Source organism: Pygocentrus nattereri, chromosome 13, assembly GCF_015220715.1.
Source record: "Pygocentrus nattereri isolate fPygNat1 chromosome 13, fPygNat1.pri, whole genome shotgun sequence".
NCBI classification, from domain to species: domain Eukaryota; kingdom Metazoa; phylum Chordata; class Actinopteri; order Characiformes; family Serrasalmidae; genus Pygocentrus; species Pygocentrus nattereri.
This window is the reverse complement of record NC_051223.1, coordinates 34,433,969-34,454,341: the sequence shown is the minus strand read 5'-3', so window position 1 is coordinate 34,454,341 and position 20,373 is coordinate 34,433,969. Positions and strand designations below refer to the sequence as shown.

The window sequence follows — 20,373 nt, the reverse complement described above, 5'->3', positions numbered from 1 at the left end:
ACACCACAACATCACACAAGGGTTAAGCTTTTCCATATCTGTTTCTGACTAGTAATGAGGAGAAGCACAGAAAAAAGCCAGTAGTACCAGGGAGAAAGCAATAATCAGTCAAACTGAACCATCAGTTTTATGCAACCAACTTGTAGTGAAGGCATCACAGATTTTGTGAATGTAAACTGTTAACAGCATGTATGATCTCTGTAATCTCTGCAGTTGAACACTGGGCAAACAAATGAAGTAGAGATTCAAAAAGATGTGACTGTCATGTGTGTTTGAGCAAAAATTCAAGCAAATACAGGCAACAAACGTACAAACATATCACACTCACAAAGTACATTAGCTGTTGCAACACCACCAGTTAACCAGCAGGGGCATCATGAGAGAGCTCAGGCCTACACATAGAGCACGATGTCATTTCTGTGGCTGTAATATCTCACTGCACACATTCTTTTCTAGTGTTTGTGTATAGTGTCTGATCAGCACTGAATTATAAATAACTCTATAAAGAAATGGTGAAATGGTGAAAGGGCAGCCTCTCTTTATGATCTGTAGGAACAAAATAAAGGAACAAATCAATGTAAAGAGACAAATCACCTTCAGTCCTGTGTGGAGACGAAATTATATATACTTTACAAAATATGTGCCAGTATAATTATAAAATACATCTTTTTGGTATACATATATTAAAATGTTATCTGGTATCATGTTTTTCAGTGCAGTACAGTCTAAACAAAAACATCTGAGGAAGTCTTATTAAGTCCTTTTATTCCCTCCCTCCACTTTATGCCACTAAAGATAAGTATCAAACCTCAGCAGAGCCCATTCATTCTGAAAGTGAAAGTTTCAGGCTAAAAGGCAAAAGGGGCTGCAAGGATAATTTCACCTCACTCAATTTAGGATACCAGTGGAGTTCACAGTTCACTGTAAGTACTCTTTATCTTTCTCTCTCGCTCTGCAGAGCACACAAACAGGCTGTGAGTCAGCAGCAGCACTACTAGCAAGTGTTCTACTGAATGTCTGTGCCAGTTTAGTTTCAGGCATGTCATCTTTTCTTTAAGGAAAAACAGGAATCTCAGAACTAAAATGGGGAATAATATATCCTGTTGTTTTATTTATAAGTGCAGTGACACTGATAGACAATCTTATAATGTTTTGCACTGAATTTTATTAATTTGCAACTGGCTTGGTCAGTTCTTCTCCAGTTAGACTTCTCCTGTTAGTCTTTGTAAGCAAAGCACTGTGATACTGTGTCTTTAGTTCAGGCACACGGCTTAAATGTTTATCATCATGAGTCAATGTGCAGTTACAGTTAAAGTAGAATTAAAATGTTTGGTTTACTCTAAGTGCTCATCAGTTGTCCTTATTAAAAAAAAAATAAACAAGCAAGCAAACTTGTTTTAAAAATGCTTTAGAAGCTCAGATTATATCGTAGTGTGAAGAAAGTGATCAGTATGAACTTCAGATGAGGAATCTACAAGGAACTTTGTATGATAAGAATTAGAAAGTGTGTAAGTATGTAGATCAAACATCTTTAAAGAAATCAATAAAGACAGTTGAGACTATTTTCTAAAGCTCTGTTCTCGTACATCTGGTTATTTGTGTTTGCATTTCACGTTTGGGCTGTAATCTAATTACATGTTTATGTGCAGCTCCAGAATGACCGAGGCCGTGGACCGACTGCGTCTGCTTCAGTTTGTGCTGATCCAAGCCCTGCTTCTCACAGGCTGCTCCAGTGAAAGTGACAGTAGTCAGTTCACATATCACATATAGGTTAAAGTGTGTGTGTGTGTGTGTGTGTGTGTGTGTGTGTGTGTGTGTGTGTGTGTGTGTGTGTGTGTGTGTGTGTGTGTGTGTCTGTTTATTGAACTATTACAATGCATTTAATGACAATGTATTCATTCTTTGTTTATGTTTTGTTTTGTTTTTTTCTAGATGTCGAATGTCAGAACATAACTGGAACAGTTGGGAAACCATTAACTCTGACCTGCAATATTACACGTGATCCAAGCTGCAGCTGTGTCCGATACAAATGGATAAAGAATGGAATTGAGCTGAAAAGTGACACTGATTGTGAAGGGAAATGTACATTGAATTACACAATTCAGAATCCATCCATGAATGACAGCAGGACATTTACACTTTGGGTACAATTGAAATTTGGCTCTATTAAAGGGGATCTCAGTGTGATCTTATCAGGTATGTTTCTTTTGTCAGTAGAGAAGTTACACACTGTTAAATTCATCAATTATTTATTAGTTGAATTTTAAATGCTTTCTGTTAAATTGATCTCAATCTGACTCTTTTCACAGAGGAGGTCACTCCTGCACCACCAGGTACAGTAACTCTTCCTCTTCTGTTCCATTCACATAAGAAAAAAAATCAATTCATCAATTATTTGTTCATTGAATTTTAAATGCTTTCTGTTAAATTGATCTCAATCTGACTCTTTTCACAGAGGAGGTCACTCCTGTATCTTCCATGATTATTGAGTCGACCAGTGAGTGTATTTTATCAGGATTATTTAAACATGTTGGACTCATAAGGAGGGAAATAAATAACATAAAAACATGTCTGTGATATCTCAGATAACATAAATGACTATTTCTTTGTCACTTAAATAGACCTAGAACACAATGTGGCACAGGTACTTTGAATGTGACAAAAAAATCTAGTGTACATATATAAGGTTGCTGGTTCGATCTCCAGCACCGACAGTACATGACTGAGGTGTCCTTGAGCAAGACACCTAACCCCCAATTGCTCCCCGGGCTAGCCGTGGTTAGGGCTGCCCACCACTCTGGGCAAGTGTACTCACTGCCCCCTAGTGTGTGTGTATTCACTAGTGTGTATGTGGTGTTTCACTTCATGGATGGGTGAAATGTGGAGGTGGAATTTCCCCGTTTGTGGGATTAAAAATTATCACTTAACTTAACTTAAATGGACCAGGAAATGAATTTCATTAGAACACTTTAAATGTAGCATCACATGTATAACAGTTAGTAATTAATCCACACAAAGAATAGATGGGTTTGAATAGATAAATACATTTGTGAACTTGCTGTAAATATCCTGCTGACCATCCAGACTTTCATTCCTCACTTCTATGACTAAAGAATAACCACTACTTTATATTGCTTTCCATGTAGTTTCTGAAGAATAAGCCTTTGGATGTAACAAGTCTGGGATGTTAAGGGGTTAATCTTTGCTTTCACCACTGTTAATGTAACTGTTACTTTATCTTCACGAGTATAAATGATCTGCCCATTATTTTCTGTTCTGTTGGAGAGACAGCTGTGATGTAATAATGCTGTCTTTTTCCTCTTTTTTTTTCTTCTTTTATTCAGGACCTGGACCTGATGTCGGCAACAGTTCTCGTAATTATGAAGTGGTTGTAATTTTTGCGGCCCTCCTGACCATCTTAGGCCTCACTTGTTTGGCGATTTTCTGCAGAAACCATAGAACAACGATTTCTCAGAGACTGAATTTTGACCTCTGCAGGAAGCAAAGCACATCGCAGGGAATGGTGTGACTCGCTGTCTCAGTAGTGCCAATGTGTTCTTTTCACAGCTGATGAGAGAGGGACAGAAAATAAAGATGTGACACACTGAAAAGTTGGACAGTTTTAGGTAGAAATGCCACTGGCAGGTTTCCATTGGTGCAGATGTCACTTTTGTGAAATGTTTATATGTAATGTAACAAATGTGAATATGTATTTTTCTGTCTTGCACTTTTTATGTCTGATTTCTGTGAAAGAACATTATATCACTGACACAATGTGTTCATTGAATAAATGAGCTCAGTAAGGGCCAGTTTTTAATCAGGCTACTCTACTGTGCCCACTGGAGTTATGTTGTCCTGCTTGTAAGGTCTTATAAATGCTGAACCATCTAAACTTATTCTCCACGCAAACTGTTCACTGTGGTACATCATTAATCTACTGTGCATTGGAACATATGATTGGAAACAAAGACTATAGAGTGGCGCTAAATCATTGAATTAAGCTTTTCTTTCACTTTTTTTTGTTTCATATTCTATTTTATGTTTGATGTCCAGATATTATGGAGTTTATAGATAAGCACAGATAGATAAACACAGATATATAAGCTTGAAGTACTAATAAACGTTTCTATATATAAACAACTGTAAGCTATATGTATGATTGTGGTTTTGGCTGGAATTTGAAAGAAAGGCTTTAATTTTTCTGTTTAAAAGAATAGATATATATTTTTGCTATTTTTTCAGCAGAGTGAGGGAAACATATTTCTCAGTCCAGCTTTATTCAGATCTACATCTCTGTATATTTTATGGAGTACAATAATAATATTTGTTCTTTTTTTTTCTTCTGAAATGAATATGACACAAATCTGATGTTCACAAAATTTGTGCATTAGCTAAATAAATACAGAATTCAATACTGAATGCTTGTGTCTTCATTGCCATGGAGAAAATTTACAGAACACTGGCAAAGAAAATTAAGGTCCATCAGCAGAAAGTCAGTAATGTGGAAATGACACTTCCTCTTAGCACGAGAAAATAGAGGAAGTTTGCTTTTATCTTTCAAGATGACATCACCTAGATGACCAATGATTACCATTGTGCACAGCTTTAGAGAAGCTGCTATGCTTTACAACTAGTTTCTCTCTTTTCTTGTCCTTTCTAAGAGACCCTTATTAGTCCCACAACAGGGAAATTTCATCTCCGCATTTAACCCATCTGTGAAGTGAAACACCACATACACTCTAGTGAGCACACACACACTAGGGGGCAGTGAGCACACTTGCCCAGAGCGGTGGGCAGCCCAATCCGCAGCGCCCAGGGAGCAGTTGGGGGTTAGGTGTCTTGCTCAAGGACACTTCAGTCATGTGCTGTTGGCTCTGGGGATCGAACCGGCGACCTTCCGGTCACAAGGCTGGATCCCTAACCTCCAGCCCACGACTGCCCCAAGATTGCAGCTTGGCAGTCATGAAGGGCAGGATCTGGATCAGGAGGAAGAAGCAGTAACTTTGGGGGTATTTGGCCGTATCCATGGAGAGGAATGACACTAGGCAGACTATCCGCTGGTGTCCCACAAGGCTTGGTGCTTGGTCCTCTTCTATTTTCACTTTGTATTCTACCCCAGCTGCACTGATGACACTCAACTCATCCTCTCTTTCAAATCAAATCAAATCAAATCAAGTTTATTTGTAGCGCTTTTTACAACGGATGTTGTCACAAAGCAGCTTTACAGGATTTCGGAAAAGACAAAGTTTCAACAGAACTGTAAGAATGTACAGAAACCACCCGCTGGGCAAGCCAGGGGCAACAGTGGCAAGGAAAAACTCCCTCACAACTGAGAAAGAAACCTTGGGAGGAACCAGGCTCACCAGGGGGGACCCATCCTCCTCTGGTCAAACTACCTACAAGTGATTATACTACTAATATTAACAGCAGTAATATTGGTATTAGGAATAACTAGGAGTCTATGAGAACATCAGCGTAGGGTGGGCAGCTCATCCAAGGTAGGTGGTGGTAGCTGGGGCGTGGGCAGCTGGTCTGAAGTGGGTAGCAGGAGGGCTCAGCAGTCAGTCGTCCTTCAGTGTCCAGCCGGACATATGGGTGATTGTGTACTCGGAAAGAAAGCAGGTAAATGGAATTAGTTTTTTTCTATCCGTTTGTACATAAACAGGGAATTTAATCATTTACAGAGTGTGGCTAACGACTCCGGCAGATCTGACTATGACAGCTTAACTAAAAGGAGAGAACCAGAAGGACACACAGACACGGCAGCACTCTGAAACAGTTCGGCATCCCTCCGCTCCACCGTTCACAAACTGGAGTGACCGCGTGCGAGCAGCGGGACGACAGCACCAGCGTCTCAGTTTACTATAATTCCCTGTGTCCATGGACCCCTGGATCTGCTGCCTTTATCTAAGGGGGGACATTAGCTACCAAAATCTAAACTGAACAAGTGAGTTTTCAGCCTAATCTTAAAGATTGAGACTGTGTCTGAGTCCCGAACAGTTTCTGGAAGATCATTCCAGAGTTTGGGGGCTTTATAAGAAAAAGCTCTTCCCCCAGCTTAAACCTTCTGAATTCTGAGGACTATTAATAAGCCAGCACTCTGTGATCTGAGTGGTCGTGATGGCTCATAATGAGAAATAAGGTCTTGCAGGTATTCAGGAGCAAGACCATGTAGGGCTTTATAAGTCAATAAAAGGATTTTATAATCAATACGGAATTTAATAGGTAGCCAATGAAGTGATGATAGCACTGGACTAATATGCTCAAATTTTCTAGTTTTAGTGAGGACCCTGGCTGCGGCGTTTTGGACTAGTTGGAGTTTGTTTAAAATCCTGCTCATGCATCCTGACAGTAGTGCGTTACAGTAGTCTAGCCTAGAAGTAATAAAGGCATGTACTAGTGTTTCTGCATCACGCAGGGACAGGGCATTTCTGATCTTGGCGATGTTGCGAACATGTAGAAAAGCTGTCCTAGTGATGCCGCCTATGTGTTGATCGAATGATAAATCTGAATCTATTATAACGCCAAGAATTTTTGCTGCTGATCCAGGTGTGGCTGGAAAGTCGGCGAGATTTAAGATTAAATCTGGTGTTTTACTTTTTGCTAATTTTGGACCCAGAAGGAGAACCTCTGTTTTGTTACTGTTTAATAGGAGGAAGTTGCGTGACATCCAGCCTTTCACGTCTTTTACACAGTCCTCTAGTTTCTTTAACCTGTATTTGTCATCAGGCTTGGCTGATATGTACAGTTGAGTATCGTCTGCATAACAATGAAAGTTTACGCCACGGTTACTTAAAACTGTGCCTAACGGTAACATGTATAGTGTAAATAATAATGGTCCTAATATAGACCCCTGCGGAATTCCAAATCTCACTTTTGAATAAGTGGAAGATAAATTGTTTACCCTAACAAACTGATAACATTCTGATAGGTAAGATCTGAACCATGATAGGGCCGTCCCTGTGACTCCAACCATGTTTTCTAACCTTTCTAGGAGAATATTGTGGTCTATTGTATCAAAAGCCGCGCTAAGGTCAAGTAGCACTAAGAGAGATAAGTAGCACTAAGAGAGATTTCTTTCCGAAACTCAAGTTAAAAACACAGTTTCTACTTGTATTATGACGTATCTGGATGACATCTCATCTTGCATTGTAGCCCATCTAAAAAGAATCCAAGCTAGACTAAGCTGCTGTAAACCCCTGGAAATCCATGCCCTTACCATGACCTTGACATGTTTACAGTCATTCATTTTTTTGGACATATTTACAGAAAAAAAAATCTGCCATTGCCATCATTAATGACATATCGCTGCTGTCAGAAGAAAACCTTGTATTTCCAAAGTAGTAATTTACAGGAGAAGGAAAAAACATACTTTACTTTCAATGTAAGTCAATGGAACCAGAATTTTTCCCATGTCATTTTGGGTAATTTCTTTTAGGCCATTCATCATAAAATTTACAAACAATGTAAAGAGTAACAGATACTTTCAAATTATGTCATAAACTGAAAATGCCAAAAATGGAGACACAAGGTTTTCTTCCGACAGCAAGGATATGCAAGCTTGGAGCCGCTGTATATCTGTATGTATAACACTTAATTTTTTGTAAAACATTTTGCTTAAATTGAATGTCATGCCCAAAAAGTAGTTTTAACTGGTGATAAATTGACCATGAAAAACACATTTCTACTGTCTACCTACATTAAGTTAAAGCTGATGTCTTTATTCAGTGCAATCGAGTGTAGAACCCTGTGATGGACTGGTCCAGGGTGTTTCCTGCCTTCCACCCAATGAGCACTGGGATAGGCTCCAGCTCCCCCCATGACCCAGAAGGAGAAGCAGCTTTCAAATTGGCAGCTGGTCTGAAGTGGGTAGCAGGAGAGCTCAACAGTCAGTTATCCATCAATGTCTGGCCTGTCCCAGGGCAGTCATGGGCAGTCATTTACTTGGAAAAAGGTTGGGAGATGGAATTAGTTTTGTTCTCTTTGGCTGTATGTAAAACAGAGAATGTGAACATTTCCAGAGTGCGGCTAACGACTCCGGCAGATCTGACAACAACAGCTTAACTATAAGGAGAGAACCAGAAGGACACGCAGACACGGGAGCACCCTGAAACAATTGGCATCCCTCCGCTCCACCGTCCACAAACCTGAGTGACCACGTGCAAGCAGCGACATGACAGCACCAGCGTCTCAGTTTACTATAATTCCCCTAAATCTGCCGCCTTTATCTAAGGGGGAACATTAACTACCAAAAGCTAAACTGAACTAGTGAGTTTTCAGCCTAGTTTTAAAGATTGCAACTGTGTCTGAGTCCCGAACATTTTCTGGAAGATCATTCCAGAAATTGAGCGAAGGTCAAAGAATCTGAGGTTGAAATAATAATAAATCGCATCATTTTCTTATGAAAACAGGTTCCACAGACCCCAACACCACACAAGGGTTAAACTTTTCCATATCTGTTTCTGACTAGTAATGAGGAGAAGCACAGAAAAAAGCCAGTAGTACCAGGGAGAAAGTAATAATCAGTCAAACTGAACCATCAGTTTTATGCAACCAACTTGTAGTGAAGGCATCACAGATTTTGTGAATGTAAACTGTTAACAGCATGTATGATCTCTGTAATCTCTGCAGTTGAACACTGGGCAAACAAATGAAGTAGAGATTCAAAAAGATGTGACTGTCATGTGTGTTTGAGCAAAAATTCAAGCAAATACAGGCAACAAACGTACAAACATTATATCACACTCACAAAGTACATTAGCTGTTGCAACACCACCAGTTAACCAGCAGGGGGCATCATGAGAGAGCTCAGGCCTACACATGGAGCATGATGTCATTTCTGTGGCTGTAATATCTCACTGCACACATTCTTTTCTAGTGTTTGTGTCTGATCAGCACTGAATTATAAATAACTCTATAAAGAAATGGTGAAATGGTGAAAGAGCAGCCTCTCTTTATGATCTGTAGGAACAAAATAAAGGATCAAATCAATGTAAAGAGACAAATCACCTTCAGTCCTGTATGGAGAGGAAATGTTTTATATATACTTTACAAAATATGTGTCAGTATAATTATAAAATACATCTTTTTGGTATACATGTACATTACAAGTGACATTACATATATATTAAAATGTTATCTGGTATCATGTTTTTCAGTGCAGTACAGTCTAAACAAAATCATCTTGGTAGGAGGAGTCTTATTAAGTCCTTTTATTCCCTCCCTCCACTTTATGCCACTTTATGGGCTCAGCAGAGCCCATTCATTCTGAAAGTGAAAGTTTCAGGCTAAAGGGCAAAAGGAGCTGCAAGGATAATTTCACCTCACTCAATTTAGGATACCAGTGGAGTTCACAGTTCACTGTAAGTACTCTTTATCTTTCTCTCTCGCTCTGCAGAGCACACAAACAGGCTGTGAGTCAGCAGCAGCACTACTAGCAAGTGTTCTACTGAATGTCTGTGCCAGGTTCGTTTCAGGCATGTCATCTTTTCTTTAAGGAAAAACAGGAATCTCAGAACTAAAATGGGGAATAATATATCCTGTTGTTTTATTTATGAGTGCAGTGACACTGATGGACAACCTTATAATGTTTTGCACTGAATTTTAATCCTTTGCAACAGGCTTGGTCAGTTCTTCTCCACTTAGACTGTCCTAAAACAGTCTTTGTAAGCAAAGCACTGTGACACTGTCTTTAGTTCAGGCACACGGCTTAAATGTTTATCATCATGAGTCAATGTGCAGTTACAGTTAAAGTAGAATTAAAATGTTTGGTTTACTCTAAGTGCTCATCAGTTGTCCTTATTAAAAAAAAAACAAACAAACAAGCAAACAGACTTGTTTTAAAAATGCTTTAGAAGCTCAGATTATATCGTGGTGTGAAGAAAGTGATCAGTATGAACTTCAGCTGAGGAAGCTACAAGGAACTTTGATAAGAATTAGAAAGTGTGTCCGCATGTAGATCAAACATCTTTAAAGAAACCAATAAAGACAGATCAGCTTGATGTGATGTAATCCACTGAGTTGAGATTATTTTCTAAAGCTCTGTCCTCGTAAATCTGGTTATTTGTAGTTTTCATTTCACATTTGGACTTTAATCTAATTACATGTTTACATGCAGCTCCAGAATGACCGAGGCTGTGGACCGACTGCGTCTGCTTCAGTTTGTGCTGATCCAAGCCCTGTTTCTCACAGGCTGCTCCAGTGAATGTGACAAAAGTCAGTTCACATATCACATATATGTTAAAGTGTGTGTGTGTGTGTGTGTGTGTGTGTGCTTATTGAACTATTACAATGTATTTAACGACAATGTATTCCTTGTTTGTTTATGTTTTGTTTTGTTTTTTTCTAGATTACTTTGTCAGATGTCAGAACATAACTGGAACAGTTGGGAAACCATTAACTCTGACCTGCAATATTGTAGGTGATCCAAGCTGCAGCTGTACTCAATACAAATGGATAAAGAATGGAATTGCGCTGAAAAACGACACTGATTGTGACAGGAATCCCACAGTGAATTACACAATTCAGAATCCATCCATGAAACACAACGGGACATTTACACTTTGGGTACAACTGAAAACTGCATCTATTAAAGGACATTTCAGTGTGATCTTATCAGGTATGTTTCTTTTGTCAGTAGAGAAGTTACAAACTGTTAAATTCATCAATTATTTATTCATTAAATTTTAAATGCTTTCTGTTAAATTGATCTCAATCTGACTTTCTTTCACAGAGAATGTCACTCTTGCACCACCAGGTACAGTAACTCTTCCTCTTCTGTTCCATTCACATGAGAAAAAAATAATCTTATATGTCAACAGTGACTGGACCAGTGGGTGTATTTCATCAGGATTGTTTAAACATGCTGGACTCTTAAGGAGGGAACATAAAAACATGTCTGTGTTGATAACATAAATGATAACATAAATAACTTTTCATTGTCACTTAAATAGGCTTAATGTCTGTTTAATATTGAATATAATATGTGTGTCTATGTGGCACACGTATTGAATGTATTTTGGAGTTGAAGAAATATATGTACATGGTTTTCTAAGTGCTAAGACATCAGGAATATTGATGTATTGCACATACATTTTGGATGTCATGAAGTATTTGTTCATACAGTTTTGTTCTGTATGGGCCAACCGTGTGTCACTAAACAGACTGTGTGAATGTGCAGGAGAGAAATAGTACAGCTGTAGTGCACAATGTTAAGTTTATTTATCTGACTCTTTTCACAGGTTTGGTCGCTACTGCATCATCAGGTACACTGTTCTCTTCTTTTAATATTCTACTGAGTTTATTTACATTAGAAAAAACTCATTTAACATAGTAAATGGACCAGGAAATGAATTTCATTAGAACACTTTAAATGTAGCATCACATGTATAACAGTTAGTAATTAATCCACACAAAGAATAGATAGGTTTGAATAGATAAATACATTTGTAAACTAAACTTGCTGTAAATATCCTGCTGACCATCCAGACTTTCATTCCTCACTTCTATGACTAAAGAATAACCACTACTTTATATTGCTTTCCATGTAGTTTCTGAAGAATAAGCCTTTGGATGTAATAAGTCTGGGATGTTAAGGGGTTAATCTTTGCTTTCGCCACTGTTAATGTAACTTTATCTTCACGAGTATAAATGATCTGCCCATTATTTTCTGTTCTGTTGGAGAGACAGCTGTGATGTAATAATGCTGTCTTTTTCCTCTTTCTTTTCTTCTGTTTTACAGAAAAAACAGAACAGCTTGGCGGCAACGGTGCTCGTAATCATCAAGTGGTTGTAATTTTTGCGGCCCTCCTGACCATCTTAGGCCTCACTGGTTTGGCGATTTTCTGCAGAAACCATAAAACAACGATTTCTCAGAGACTGAATTTTGACCTCTTCAGGAAGCAAAGCACATCGCAGGGAATGGTGTGACTCGCTGTCTCAGTAGTGCCAATGTGTTCTTTTCACAGCTGATGAGAGAGGGACAGAAAATAAAGATGTGACATACTGAAAAGTTGGACAGTTTTAGGTAGAAATGCCAGTGGCAGGTTTCCAGTGATGCAGATGTCACTTTTGTGAAATGTTTATATGTAATGTAACAAATGTGAATATGTATTTTTCTGTCTTGCACTTTTTATGTCTGATTTCTGTGAAAGAACATTATATCACTGACACAATGTGGTCATTGAATAAATGAGCTCAGTAAGGGCCAGTTTTTAATCAGGCTACTCTACTGTGCCCACTGGAGTTATGTTGTCCTGCTTGTAAGGTCTTATAAATGCTGAACCATCTAAACTTATTCTCCACGCAAACTGTTCACTGTGGTACATCATTAATCTACTGTGCATTGGAACATATGATTGGAAACAAAGACTATAGAGTGGCGCTAAATCATTGAATTAAGCTTTTCTTTCACTTTTTTTGTTTCATTTTCTATTTTATGTTTGATGTCCAGATATTATGGAGTTTATAGATAAACACAGATATATAAGCTTAAAGTACTAATAAACGTTTCTATATATAAACAACTGTAAGCTATATGTATGATTGTGGTTTTGGCTAGAATTTGAAAGAAAGGCTTTCATTTTTTTGTGAAGGCTTTATGAGCACTGATGATAGCAAGAAACAGAAAGCTTTGCTTGGTTTCTGTCAGAGTTTTGGACTCTGTTTAAAAGAATAGATATATATTTTTGCTATTTTTTCAGCAGAGTGAGGGAAACATATTTCTCAGTCCAGCTTTATTGAGACTTATTCAATTAAAGCATCTGCAGTAAACATCTCTGTATATTTTATGGAGTACAATAATAATATTTGTTCTTTGTTTTTTCTTCTGAAATGAATATGACACAAATCTGATGTTCACAAAATTTGTGCATTAGCTAAATAAATACAGAATTCAATACTGAATGCTTGTGTCTTCATTGCCAAGGAGAAAATTTACAGAACACTGGCAAAGAAAATTAAGGTCCATCAGCAGAAAGTCAGTAATGTGGAAATGACACTTCCTCTTAGCACGAGAAAATAGAGGAAGTTTGCTTTTATCTTTCAAGTTGACATCACCTAGATGACCAATGATTACCATTGTGCACAGCTTTAGAGAAGCTGCTATGCTTTACAACTAGTTTCTCTCTTTTCTTGTCCTTTCTAAGAGACCCTTATTAGTCCCACAATGGGGAAATTTCATCTCCGCATTTAACCCATCAGTGAAGTGAAACATACACTCTAGTGAGCGTGCGCGCACACACACACACACACACACACACACACACACACACACACACACACACACACACACACACACACACACACACACACACACACACACACACACACACACACACACTAGGGGGCAGTTGTGAGCACACTTGCCCAGAGTGGTGGGCAGCCCAATCTGCAGCACCCAGGGAGCAGTTGGGGGTTAGGTGTCTTGCTCAAGGACATGTGCTGTCAGCTCTGGGGATCGAACCAGCGACCTTCAGGTCACAAGGCTGGATCCCTAACCTCCAGCCCACGACTGCCCCAAGATTTGGCAGTTAATTTCCAGGTCATGAAGGGCAGGATCTGGATCAGGAGGAAGAAGCAGTAACTTTGGGGGTATTTCGCCGTATCCATGGAGACTGACACTAATGACACTAGACAGACTATCCGCTGGTGTTCCACAAGGCTTGGTGCTTGGTCCTCTTCTCTTTTCACTCTGTATTCTACCCCAGCTGCACTGATGACACTCAACTCATCCTCTCTTTCCCAAACTCAAGTTAAAAAAACAGTTTCTACTTGTATTATGACATATCTGGCTGACATCTCATCTTGCATTGTAGCCCATCTAACAAGAATCCAAGCTAGACTAAGCTGCTGTAAACCCCTGGAAATCCATGCCCTTACCATGACCTTGACATGTTTACACTCATTCATTTTTTTGGACATATTTACAGAAAAAAAAATCTGCCATTGCCATCATTAATGACATATCGCTGCTGTCAGAAGAAAACCTTGTATTTCCAAAGTAGTAATTTACAGGAGAAGGAAAAAACCTACTTTACTTTCAATGTAAGTCAAAGGAACCAGAATTTTTCCCATGTCATTTTGGGTAATTTCTTTTAGGCCATTCATCATAAAATTTACAAACAATGTAAAGAGTAACAGATACTTTCAAATTATGTCATAAACTGAAAATGCCAAAAATGGAGACACAAGGTTTTCTTCCAACAGCAACGATATGCAAGTTTGGAGCCGCTGTATATCTGTATGTATAACACGTAATTGTTTGTAAAACACTTTGTTTAAATTGATTGTCATGCACAAAAAGTAGTTTTAACTGGTGATAAATTGACCATCCATCCATCCATCCATCCATTTTCTAAGCTGCTTCTCCGTCAGGGGGGATGCTGGAGCCTATCCCAGCAGTCTTCGGGCGGAAGGCAGGATACACCCTGGACAGGTCGCCAGTCCATCGCAGGGCAGACAGACAGACACAGACAGATAAATTGACCATGAAAAACACATTTCTACTGTCTACCTACATTAAGGTAAAGCTGATGTCTTTATTTAGTGCAATCGAGTGTAGAACCCTGTGATGGACTGGTCCAGGGTGTTTCCTGCCTTCCACCAAATGAGCACTGGGATAGGCTCCAGCTCCCCCCATGACCCAGAAGGAGAAGCAGCTTTCAAATTGGCAGCTGGTCTGAAGTGGGTAGCAGGAGAGCTCAACAGTCAGTTATCCATCAATGTCTGGCCTGTCCCAGGGCAGTCATGGGCAGTCATTTACTTGGAAAAAGGTTGGGAGATGGAATTAGTTTTGTTCTCTTTGGCTGTATGTAAAACAGAGAATGTGAACATTTCCAGAGTGCGGCTAACGACTCCGGCAGATCTGACAACAACAGCTTAACTATAAGGAGAGAACCAGAAGGACACGCAGACACGGGAGCACCCTGAAACAATTGGCATCCCTCCGCTCCACCGTCCACAAACCTGAGTGACCACGTGCAAGCAGTGACATGACAGCACCAGTGTCTCAGTTTACTATAATTCCCCTAAATCTGCCGCCTTTATCTAAGGGGGAACATTAACTACCAAAAGCTAAACTGAACTAGTGAGTTTTCAGCCTAGTTTTAAAGATTGCAACTGTGTCTGAGTCCCGAACATTTTCTGGAAGATCATTCCAGAAATTGAGCGAAGGTCAAAGAATCTGAGGTTGAAATAATAATAAATCGCATCATTTTCTTATGAAAACAGGTTCCACACACCACAACATCACACAAGGGTTAAGCTTTTCCATATCTGTTTCTGACTAGTAATGAGGAGAAGCACAGAAAAAAGCTAGTAGTACAAGGGAGAAAGCAATAATCAGTCAAACTGAACCATCAGTTTTATGCAACCAACTTGTAGTGAAGGCATCACAGATTTTGTGAATGTAAACTGTTAGCAGCATGTATGATCTCTGTAATCTCTGCAGTTCAACACTGTGCAAACAAATGAAGTAGAGATTCAAAAAGATGTGACTGTCGTGTGTTTGAGCAAAAATTCAAGCAAATACAGGCAACAAACGTACAAACATTATATCACACTCACAAAGTACATTAGCTGTTGCAACACCACCAGTTAACCAGCAGGGGCATCATGAGAGAGCTCAGGCCTACACATGGAGCATGATGTCATTTCTGTGGCTGTAATATCTCACTGCACACATTCTTTTCTAGTGTTTATGTCTGATCAGCACTGAATTATAAAAAACTCTATAAAGAAATGGTGAAATGGTGAAAGGGCAGCCTCTCTTTATGATCTGTAGGAACAAAATAAAGGAACAAATCAATGTAAAGAGACAAATCACCTTCAGTCCTGTGTGGAGACGAAATTATATATACTTTACAAAATATGTGCCAGTATAATTATAAAATACATCTTTTTGGTATACATGTACATTACAAGTGACATTACATATATATTAAAATGTTATCTGGTATCATGTTTTTCAGTGCAGTACAGTCTAAACAAAATCATCTGGGTAGGAGGAGTCTTATTAAGTCCTTTTATTCCCTCCCTCCACTTTCTGCCACTAAAGAGAGTATCAAACCTCAGCAGAGCCCATTCATTCTGAAAGTGAAAGTTTCAGGCTAAAGGGCAAAAGGAGCTGCAAGGATAATTTCACCTCACTCAATTTAGGATACCAGTGGAGTTCACAGTTCACTGTAAGTACTCTTTATCTTTCTCTCTCGCTCTGCAGAGCACACAAACAGGCTGTTAGTCAGCAGCAGCACTACTAGCAAGCGTTCTACTGAATGTCTGTGCCAGGTTCGTTTCAGGCATGTCATCTTTTCTTTAAGGAAAAACAGGAATCTCAGAACTAAAATGGGGAATAATATATGCTGTTGTTTTATTTATAAGTGCAGTGACACTGATAGACAACCTTATAATGTTTTGCACTGAATTTTATTCATTTGCAACCGGCTTGGTCAGTTCTTCTCCACTTAGACTGTCCTAAAACATTGTTTGGTTTACTCTAAGTGCTCATCAGTTGTCCTTATTGAAAAAAAAAAAAAAACAAACAAACTTGTTTTAAAAATGCTTTAGAAGCTCAGATTATATCGTGGTGTGAAGAAAGTGATCAGTATGAACTTCAGCTGAGGAAGCTACAAGGAACTTTGATAAGAATTAGAAAGTGTGTCCGCATGTAGATCAAACATCTTTAAAGAAACCAATAAAGACAGATCAGCTTGATGTGATGTAATCCACTGAGTTGAGACTATTTTCTAAAGCTCTGTCCTCGTACATCTGGTTATTTGTGTTTTCATTTCACATTTGGACTTTAATCTAATTACATGTTTACGTGCAGCTCCAGAATGACCGAGGCTGTGGACCGACTGCGTCTGCTTCAGTTTGTGCTGATCCAAGCCCTGTTTCTCACAGGCTGCTCCAGTGAAAGTGACAGAAGTCAGTTCACATATCACATATATGTTAAAGTGTGTGTGTGTGTGTGTGTGTGTGTTTGTGTGTGTGGGTGGGTGTGTGTGTGTGTGTGTGTTTAGTGAATTATTACAATATGTTATTTTATATATATAAAATGACAATATATTCATAGTTTGTTTATGTTTTGTTTTGTTTTTTTCTAGATGTCGAATGTCAGAAGATAACTGGAACAGTTGGGAAACCATTAACTCTGACCTGCAATATTGTAGGTGATCAAAGCTGCAGCTGTACTCAATACAAATGGAAAAAGAATGGAATTGAGCTGAAAAATGGCACTGGCACTGATTGTAAAGGGAAATGTACATTGAATTACACAATTCAGAATCCATCCATGACAGACAGCGGGACATTTACACTTTGGGTACAACTGACAAGTGGATGTAATGAAGGACATTTCAGTGTGATCTTATCAGGTATGTTTCTTTTGTCAGTAGAGAAGTTACACACTGTTAAATTCATCAGTTATTTATTCATTAAATTTTAAATGCTTTCTGTTAAATTGATCTCAATCTGACTCTTTTCACAGAGGAGGTCATTCCTGCAGCACCAGGTACAGTAACTCTTCCTCTTCTGTTCCATTCACATGAGAAAAAAAAATCAATTCATCAATTATTTATTCATGAATTTTTAAATGCTTTCTGTTAAATTGATCTCAATCTGACTCTTTTCACAGAGGAGGTCATTCCTGCAGCACCAGGTACAGTAACTCTTCCTCTTCTGTTCCATTCACATGAGAAAAAAAAATCAATTCATCAATTATTTATTCATTAAATTTTAAATGCTTTCTGTTAAATTGATCTCAATCTGACTCTTTTCACAGAGGAGGTCATTCCTGCTGCACCAGGTACAGTAACTCTTCCTCTTCTGTTCCATTCACATGAGAAAAAAAAATCAATTCATCAATTATTTATTCATTAAATTTTAAATGCTTTCTGTTAAATTGATCTCAATCTGACTTTCTTTCACAGAGAATGTCACTCTTGCACCCCAAGGTACAGTAACTCTTCCTCTTCTGTTCCATTCACATGAGAAAAAAAAAAACTTATATGTCAACAGTGACTGGACCAGTGGGTGTATTTCATCAGGATTGTTTAAACATGCTGGACTCTTAAGGAGGGAACATAAAAACATGTCTGTGATGTCTCTGATAACATAAATAACTTTTCATTGTCACTTAAATAGGCTTAATGTTTGTTTAATATTGAATATAATATGTGTGTCTATGTGGCACACATATTGAATATATTTTGGAGTTGAAGAAATATATGTACATGGTTTTCTAAGTGCTAAGACATATTGATGTATTGCACATACATTTTGGATGTCATGAAGTATTTGTTCATACAGTTTTGTTCTGTATGGGCCAACCGTGTGTCACTAAACAGACTGTGTGAATGTGCAGGAGAGAAATAGTACAGCTGTAGTGCACAATGTTAAGTTTATTTATCTGACTCTTTTCACAGGTTCGGGCGCCAAGGCACCACAAGGTACACTGTTCTCTTCTTTTAATATTCTACTGAGTTTATTTACATTAGAAAAAACTCATTTAACATAGTAAATGGACCAGGGAATGAATTTCATTAGAACACTTTAAATGTAGCATCATATGTATAACAGTTAGTAATTAATCCACATAAAGAATAGATGGGTTTGAATAGATAAATACATTTGTGAACTTGCTGTAAATATCCTGCTGACCATCCAGACTTTCATTCCTCACTTCTATGACTAAAGAATAACCACTACTTTATATTGCTTTCCATGTAGTTTCTGAAGAATAAGTCTTTGGATGTAATAAGTCTGGGAAGTTAAGGGGTTAATCTTTTCTTTCGCCACTGTTAATGTAACTGTAACTTTATCTTCACGAGTATAAATGATCTGCCCATTATTTTCTGTTCTGTTGGAGAGACAGCTGTGATGTAATAATGCTGTCTTTTTCCTCTTTCTTTTCTTCTGTTTTACAGAAAAAACAGAACAGCCTGACGACAAAAGTGCTCGTAATCATCAAGTGGTTGTAATTTTTGCGGCCCTCCTGACCATCTTAGGCCTCACTTATTTGGCGATTTTCTGCAGAAACCATAGAACAACGATTTCTCAGAGACTGAATTTTGACCTCTTCAGGAAGCAAAGCACATCGCAGGGAATGGTGTGACTCGCTGTCTCAGTAGTGCCAATGTGTTCTTTTCACAGCTGATGAGAGAGGGACAGAAAATAAAGATGTGACATACTGAAAAGTTGGACAGTTTTAGGTAGAAATGCCACTGGCAGGTTTCCATTGGTGCAGATGTCACTTTTGTGAAATGTTTATATGTAATGTAACAAATGTGAATATGTATTTTTCTGTCTTGCACTTTTTATGTCTGATTTCTGTGAAAGAACATTATATCACTGACACAATGTGGTCATTGAATAAATGAGCTCAGTAAGGGCCAGTTTTTAATCAGGCTACTCTACTGTGCCCACTGGAGTTATGTTGTCCTGCTTGTAAGTTCTTATAAATGCTGAACCATCTAAACTTATTCTCCACGCAAACTGTTCACTGTGGTACATCATTAATCTACTGTGCATTGGAACATATGATTGGAAACAAAGACTATAGAGTGGCGCTAAATCATTGAATTAAGCTTTTCTTTCACTTTTTTTTGTTTCATATTCTATTTTATGTTTGATGTCCAGATATTATGGAGTTTATAGATAAACACAGATATATAAGCTTAAAGTACTAATAAACGTTTCTATATATAAACAACTGTAAGCTATATGTATGATTGTGGTTTTGGCTGGAATTTGAAAGAAAGGCTTTAATTTTTCTGTTTAAAAGAATAGATATATATTTTTGCTATTTTTTCAGCAGAGTGAGGGAAACATATTTCTCAGTCCAGCTTTATTCAGATCTACATCTCTCTATATTTTATGGAGTACAATAATAATATTTGTTCTTTTTTTTTCTTCTGAAATGAATATGACACAAATCTGATGTTCACAAAATTTATGCATTAGCTAAATAAATACAGAATTCAATACTGAATGCTTGTGTCTTCATTGCCAAGGAGAAAATTTACAGAACACTGGCAAAAAAATTAAGGTCCATCAGCAGAAAGTCAGTAATGTGGAAATGACACTTCCTCTTAGCACGAGAAAATAGAGGAAGTTTGCTTTTATCTTTCAAGATGACATCACCTAGATGACCAATGATTTCCGTTGTGCACAGCTTTAGAGCAGCTGCTATGCTTTACAACTAGTTTCTCTCTTTTCTTGTCCTTTCGCCGCAAGATTTCAGCTTGGCAGTTAATTTCCAGGTCATGAAGGGCAGGATCTGGATCAGGAGGAAGAAGCAGTAACTTTGGGGGTATTTGGCCGTATCCATTGAGAGGAATGACACTAGGCAGACTATCCGCTGGTGTCCCACAAGGC

General features: G+C 38.3%; 1 protein-coding gene and 1 long non-coding RNA gene across 4 annotated transcripts; both read left to right on the top strand.

Annotated features, from left to right (window-relative positions):
- The first annotated feature begins 829 nt into the window (after nucleotides 1–829).
- Nucleotides 830–2,159, top strand: LOC119265032. The gene is made up of 3 exons (XR_005131352.1): nucleotides 830–923; nucleotides 1,650–1,747; nucleotides 1,933–2,159. It is a non-coding gene; the product is annotated as an uncharacterized LOC119265032 (long non-coding RNA).
- Nucleotides 2,160–16,058: 13,899 nt separating this feature from the next.
- LOC108415544 lies at nucleotides 16,059–19,987 on the top strand. 3 transcript variants are annotated; one of them, XM_017688585.2, is made up of 9 exons: nucleotides 16,059–16,181; nucleotides 16,826–16,923; nucleotides 17,103–17,372; nucleotides 17,486–17,509; nucleotides 17,633–17,656; nucleotides 17,780–17,803; nucleotides 17,928–17,951; nucleotides 18,423–18,446; nucleotides 18,924–19,987. In XM_017688585.2, the coding sequence occupies exons 2-9, from the start codon at nucleotides 16,833–16,835 to the stop codon at nucleotides 19,109–19,111; spliced, it is 669 nt and encodes a 222-aa protein (XP_017544074.1). In that variant the 5' UTR covers nucleotides 16,059–16,181; nucleotides 16,826–16,832; the 3' UTR covers nucleotides 19,112–19,987. The 3 variants fall into 3 exon arrangements, with proteins under 3 accessions (XP_017544074.1, XP_017544075.1, XP_037399952.1); XM_037544055.1 differs by lacking the exon at nucleotides 16,059–16,181 and adding an exon at nucleotides 16,221–16,284; XM_017688586.2 differs by lacking the exon at nucleotides 17,633–17,656.
- The last annotated feature ends 386 nt before the right edge of the window (nucleotides 19,988–20,373 follow it).

Excerpts from the sequence above, each read along its gene's own strand:
- LOC108415544 (XM_017688585.2), top strand. The coding sequence starts at position 16,833 with ATGACCGAGGCTGTGGACCGACTGCGTCTGCTTCAGTTTGTGCTGATC. Across the intron at positions 16,924-17,102 it reads CTCCAGTGAAAGTGACAGAA|ATGTCGAATGTCAGAAGATA; the intron begins GTCAGTTCACAT and ends GTTTTTTTCTAG. Across the intron at positions 17,952-18,422 it reads TGTCACTCTTGCACCCCAAG|GTTCGGGCGCCAAGGCACCA; the intron begins GTACAGTAACTC and ends CTCTTTTCACAG.